This window comes from Oreochromis aureus, linkage group 14, assembly GCF_013358895.1.
Source record: "Oreochromis aureus strain Israel breed Guangdong linkage group 14, ZZ_aureus, whole genome shotgun sequence".
NCBI lineage: Eukaryota > Metazoa > Chordata > Actinopteri > Cichliformes > Cichlidae > Oreochromis > Oreochromis aureus.
This window is the reverse complement of record NC_052955.1, coordinates 17,208,055-17,214,822: the sequence shown is the minus strand read 5'-3', so window position 1 is coordinate 17,214,822 and position 6,768 is coordinate 17,208,055. Positions and strand designations below refer to the sequence as shown.

Genomic DNA, 6,768 nt, shown 5'->3' with positions numbered 1-6,768 from the left:
TGTGAACGATATGGCCACAAGTGATTAGCGAGCGCTAACGCATTTCTTATGGGCTTGTGTTATGTCTTTGATTACCCTTATTGACGCGACAGTGTCGTAGACTACACCACAAGGTCTAAATTCTTAAAGCCTGCATGAGTTGGGGTAACAGATATGATCAATATGCCTGTTCTCATCACTCTATCAAATAAAGCTGCTTTTCTTTTGGAGACTAAACTAAACTCTGTTAGAATCCACAGTTCCAGTACTTTATTACGTAATGAGAAAATTGTGAATGACGCTCCAAACTGGGTTTTCCTTTATCTGATTACATGTTGTCTTCACATTTAGCTTCTACAAAGAGAATAAAGTCAGTTTCTCGTTTAAAGGGAATAAAAATTTAAAATAGAACATTTTGCACACGTTTGCCGTGGTAGATGCATATTTTAACGCTGTATTCATAACAATGGCATCTGGATCTGAACAAATGTTTGACCTTGCTAAATCCCTACTCTTGAAAACAGAAACACCGGAAAGCAAATTATACATCCACAGAATTCAAAATATAAACAGAACACAAATGAAGTAATTGTCACATCATGACCAAATAACAGAGCCATGAGTCTTTTGACTGCACAGAAAATATGCACAGATGTACTCATTTACTTGCAGGCAAATTACAGAAAATTCCATATATGTAATGAGACTAGTAGACTGTGATGTTTGCAGACGGCAGTATGATCTGTTGTGAGAGCAGGGAGCAGATAAGACTCTGGAGAGGTGGAGGTATGTGCTGCAGAGAAGACCTCCAAAACAGTGAGTAGAAGCAAGAAGGAATGTGTGTGTGTGTGTGTGTGTGTGTGTGTGTGTGTGTGTGTGTGTGTGTGTGTGTGTGTGTGTGTGTGTGTGTGTGAATGAGAGGGAGGCAGGAGGAAATGTGAAGGAGCAAGGAGCAAGGAGCAGATGTAGTGAAGGTGGTGTTTAAATCCCTGGGGTCAACCATCCAAATCAACAGACGGGCACAAGAGAAGAGAAAAAGACAGTGCAAGGAGCGTGGAGTGGGTGGAGATGACTATCAGGAGTGATATGTGAAAGAAGATTAGCAGCAAGAGTGGAAGGGGAGGTTTACAAGATGACAGTGAGACATTGTGATCTGAAGGTGTAAAGGTTTTTATTGGGAATGACCAGAATGGATGAGAAATAAGTACACCAGAGGAAAAGCTCAGGTCAGCTCCCAGGAGGGACAGTGGATTTACTGAAAAAAGGATGGAGCAGCTAGCTGGAAGAAAGGCCCGCAAAGATTCGTGCGTGTAGTAAAGGAGGACATCACTACAAACATGACAGAGGAGGATGGTGTGACAGAGGAGGATGCTAAGCTTTAGGTGAGGTGGAGGCAGATGATCCGCTGTGGTGACCGTTTTTATTGGGAATGACCAGAATGGATGAGAAATAAGCAGCTGTCAGAAGGAGATGGAGGACTACACCGGATTTGCAGTGTATGCTTGATTTCACTTTTGATTTTGAATCACTTCCTGCGTGTTAAAATTAGCTGTTTGTTTTTATACTTCCTTATCCCCTAAGATAACTGCGTCATTTGGCTTGAGTAACTTATGACATTTTACATTACCAGGTACTATTTTTTTCTATTTTTCTCATGAAAACTATCTTCCATTTACTTCCAGAGAAATAAACGTGGCATGAAACTGTCATTTACCTCTAGCTGGTTCCAGCACTCCAGGTAATGTCTTTTACATACAGTCTGTGGTCCAGACCCATAACGGAGAATGTCCTGAGCGGCGGGCGCCCCCTGCTGGTCGCTGTGACTCCCTACAGGCTTCAGATGGAAGGAGACGTGTCTCATTTCAGAGCAGCTTGGACGGAGTGATGGAAGCACACAACACCGGTGGAAACGTGGGAGAGAAAGCAGACGTGGAGATGGCAGGATCTCCGTTTGAACCTTACATTGAGTCCCTGCGGCAGCAGCTGGAAGAGCAGGACCCGGTCTTCCTGATCGGAGTTATCGTCGCTTTGGCGGTGGTTGTTATCACCTGTGGTAAGAAGTCATTTTAGCAGTTTAGCAGGCTAGGCCAAGCGTGTAGCTTAGCCCCGTTAGCCGCAAACAGCTGGTCTGTGATAAACCTGATATGTGAACAGGGCTTTTTAACGTTGAAAATACAATAACATGCGCTGTTTTAATAAATTAATATACGCTTTAAATACTTTAGCTTAAGTAGCAAGCTAAGAAGCTAACAACGGCTGTCGGTTTCACGGGAAGTCATTCAAACTTAGAGCTACCACACATTTTTGGCTAACGGACGGCAAGTGCCTTTGATACGTTGAGAATCAGTCACTGAATGTGTACCCTTTGCTTTGTGTTTGCAGTCTTTCTGAAGTACTTCCTCACCAGTAAGACTGTGCGCACCTCCGTGCTGCTGGTGGGGCTGTGTGACTCGGGGAAAACCCTGCTCTTCAGCCGGGTGAGTTAATGCTGAGACAGACCCCGGAAGCCCGCAGGGGGGTGCCCTGCAGCTCATGTTTGTTTGTTTATTTATTTGTTTGTGTGCTTTTCATGTGTTGGCAGCTGCTGTCTGGAAAGTTCAAGCGGACACAGACCTCCATCACTGACAGCAGTGCTCCATACAAAGCCAAAAATGACAGGGTGAGTTGAGGACTGTTAGTGGACAGAAGTAACTCGTGTGAGGGTGGGATTTACACCTTTGTTTTTCTCCACCCCGTCTGCAGGGCAGCACCTGGACTCTCATAGACCTGCCAGGCCACGACAGCCTCCGTCCTCAGTACCTGGAGAAGTTCAAGTCTGCGGCCAGGTGAGAGCAGGACGATCTGTGAGGTGATGTATGTGTGAACCGCTGACAGGTGAATGGAATAATGCTGCTTCCACAGAATGAAATGTTCTGACCATAGACTGTATAGAAAGGATGGTAAAGCCATTTTTACCCTTGCATGTTTTGGATCATCAAACACACTTTAATGTTAGAAACAACCTGAGTAAATACAAAGTGCAGTAAGTGCAGTATTAACATCATGATTTCATTGATTAAGGCAGAAAAGCTATCCAAACCTGCCTGCCCCGTGTGAAAAAAGTAATTGTCCCCTTGTTCCATATCACATCTGTCTTATCATCACCCTGTCCTCTTTTTCAGAGCGATTGTGTTTGTAGTGGACAGCGCGATCTTCCAGAAGGAAGTGAGGGACGTGGCCGAGTTCCTGTACGTCTTATTGACGGACGCCGTGATCACCAGAAACGCCCCGGCTCTCGTGGTGGCGTGCAACAAACAAGGTACAGCAACCCTCAGAGAGTTTTTAGAGAGCTGGTGGAAACTTTTTATTTGGTTTGTCTCATGTTTAAATAGAAAGATTCATAGTTTTCTGTCACATAAGGTAATTGCAGTTCACTGAGAGTGTAGTCCCATTCTGAGTCCTAATATCTGAGCCTTCACTGCTTACTCTACATCCAGGTTATTCACTGGTGTTTTTATCTTGTAGACATCACCATGGCAAAATCCGCTAAACTGATTCAGCAGCAGCTGGAAAAGGAGCTGTAAGTAACTCTGTTTTGTTGTCTTCTTATAAAATAAATATTTTTAGGAGCGTTGCAACAGGTTTTGAATCAAAGCTTTATTGTCCATTGCAAAGCAGTGGAACTTTTTCTTAAATGTAGTTTTCAGTGTAAATAAATAAAACCGCAAAAAATAATGAATGCCACATAGCAGGATTCAAGGATTGTTGCAGATATGAATTTTTTTTTTTTCACTTTGTTCTTTTTCAGTTTTTGTGTTGCAATTTTGCCATTTTATTCATATTTCCGCTGATAAGCCAGTGACTGATCCTGTATTTATTATGAACCTGTTACGGCAGACTGTAGGATGTGTGTGTTTAATGTGGACTGTGATGTGTTACTGCAGCCTACCCCCAGGTATCATAGGGTAAGAGGCGGGATACACCCTGGACAGGTCGCCAGGCCTAACACAGAGGGACAGACAGCCATTCACACTCACATTCGCGCCTATGGCCAATTTAGAATCATCGATTAACCCAACCCCACTAACTGCATGTCTTTGGACTGTGGAAGGAAGGCAGAGTACCCAGAGAGGACCCACACAGACACGGGAGAACATGCAAACTCCACACCATAAATAGCACTGTTGCTTCACAGCTAGAAGGTCCTGAATTCAAATCCACCACCTGGCTGGACCCTTTCTCTGTGGAGTTCGCATGTTCTCCTCATGTTTGCATGGGTTCTTTTTGAGAACTCCGGCTTCCTCCCACAGTCCAAAGACGATATATGTTTACATTTTTTAATGTAGTCTTCATTTTGCATATTATTCAAAATATGACCTCTAAAAATAGATGTATTTCAAAAATCAATGTTGTTCTGGTAAATTTATCAGTATGTGGATTTTGGCCTTACACCAAATCCAAGATGGGAGTTTGGCAGTTTGGCTTAGGCTAAAATCAGGGCCACCTGGTACAACCCAAATTATTTATTTATTTACTGCCTCAAATGTTTTCCCTAGATTATTTTATGTATTATATATTTTCATAATGTAAAAAATATTGACTAGAAATCTGGGCGCCTATTGATTCAGTCAAGTTGGATTTTTAATGAACTAGTTCTTTAGTTTCTCTAGAGTTTCTCTAGAGACATGATTTTAAAGAGGAACCCCCAACAAGGCAAGGATCCCCTAACAGAAAGATCTTGATGACTGTGAGAAGGAAGGACTTCCGTTTAAGAGAACTAGACTCAGGGACGAGCAGCCATCAGCTATGACTGGTTGGTAAGAGAAAAGATCAGAATGCAACAATGGAACAAAATGAAAACTACAGAAGAGAGAAGGCAAAAGTTAATTGCCCAAAAAAACATGGTGTCTTAGAGGCCAGTCAAGAGACAATAGAAGTGGGAGTCATCACCTGTAAAGACAAACACCCAAAGACTGTATAAGACAACATCAGAGACATGAAACTGGGTTTTTACTGTCTGCTACTTAAATCTTGAATCTAAAATGAACCCTTCAGGTCTGTCGAGCAGTAAACGATTCTTCTTCAACGCCATCTCGTTTTCTTGCAGAAACACCTTGAGAGTGACTCGCTCGGCAGTTCTGAGCTCTCAGGACGGCTCCGTAGGCGGCAGCATGTACCTGGGCAAAAAAGGCAAAGACTTTGAGTTCAGCCAGCTGCCCATGAAGGTGGAGTTCGCGGAGTGCAGTGCCCGCGGGAGTAAGGGTGAAGACGGGGACGCAGACATGGAGATGCTGGAGAAGGCCCTGGCCAAACTGTAAACATCATCTGCTCAGTGCACACATTGCCCTAAAGGCACAAACCTCCAAAATGTGAGACCACGCCAACATCGCCTGCACCTCTCAGTAATCAGAGGGGTGATGAGAAACACCTCACGCCTGTTAACTTTATTTAAACCTGTTCTTGCAAGACATGAAAGGATTTTAACAGTGGAAGACATCCAGGCAGATTTAATAGGCTATTAGTAAGTGATTGTGGAAACGAGTTTCTCTGCAGTGCTGTGAAGTGATCCTGCTTACTCAGTGAAACTTCCACTTTAAAAAGCTTCCATTTGATTGATTTATGACGTGCAGTTTAAAAACTTTTTGTTAGACTAGAAGAAATATTGTCAAAGATTTTACCACCAGTGGATTTTTCTTAAGCTTTTCTCGTGCAGTCTGAGCTGTAAGCTGCCTTGTTAAATCAGACGGGCGTGAATTTGCTCAGTCTCGTGCCTTTTCATGTGTCGTTGTTGTGTTTTTCTTGTTTGTGGAAGAATGATGCTCCCTTCTTTGAAAGTGCTGCATGAATACAGAACATTTGCAATGAATGTACTTTAATGTTTTGTTGGCGTTAAGAGAGCAGAATGCTGTTTGTAGTTCTCGGGTTTGGTTTGGAAACAAAAACTAAAATTTTTGATGCTTGATGCTGATGTGTGTGGTGTGTCAGTGAAATACAGTCCAGGAAGAGGGAGCAGTCGTCTTCTTCTTTAGGGTCGCCATGAGGGATCATCGGCCTCCATATCAATATATCCCCAGCATCCTACTCCTGTCACACCAACCATGTCTTAACCTCTCGAAGTCTTCCACTTCCATCCTCCTCTTCTTGTTATTCCCACAGTCTCCAAATTATCTTGCCTGCACTCTCTTCTTCACCTCTCCTGTGCAGTTTCCGTTTCGTTAACCAGGTATTTGAACACATCCAACTTCACTACATCTGCTCCTTGCAGCTTCACTCAGGAACTGGACAGTGATGAGATCCCTGAAGGTTATACCTTGATCCAGTGTTTCCTTCTACTGTTTTTTTTGTTGTTTTTTTGAGTGGTGTATCCCAGAGTCAGCCTGTGGCAATTCATAAGCAGCAAACAGGACTTAATCATTAACATGTATTCCAAAAAAAAAATCTTCTTTCACATGGGATGTGCTTTTTATTTTTTATGCTGTTTTTCATGTGGCAGCAATTCAAATGCATGTGTGGCTGTCTGCGATCATTTTTTTTCTGATGTCTGTGGGGCCAGCTTTCATTTACTGTGCTTTGATTTCTGTTGGCCACCTGGTTTGGATTGGGGTGGCTCCATTAAAAACTCTGTTAAACATGAAATGCAGATTTCTTCTGTCAGATGTGGCACAATTACAATCCAGAAAAATGAAGAACTTGTTTATAAAAGCATAACAAATCTATTTAGAGGCAGAACATGTATTTAAAAGAGACACTTTTATAGGGCCACACACACACAAAAACCTCATCAATAAGCCTGCAGTAAACAAGACTCCA

The 6,768-nt window shown here is 42.8% G+C and overlaps 1 protein-coding gene across 1 annotated transcript; it reads left to right on the top strand.

Moving 5' to 3' along the window:
- The first annotated feature begins 1,796 nt into the window (after positions 1-1,796).
- On the top strand, positions 1,797-6,594 carry srprb (SRP receptor subunit beta). Its single transcript, XM_031743960.2, has 7 exons — positions 1,797-2,032; positions 2,362-2,456; positions 2,561-2,638; positions 2,722-2,804; positions 3,141-3,277; positions 3,484-3,538; positions 5,066-6,594. Exons 1-7 carry the CDS (start codon positions 1,864-1,866, stop codon positions 5,274-5,276), a joined length of 828 nt encoding a protein of 275 aa, XP_031599820.1. The 5' UTR covers positions 1,797-1,863; the 3' UTR covers positions 5,277-6,594.
- Positions 6,595-6,768: the final 174 nt, after the last annotated feature.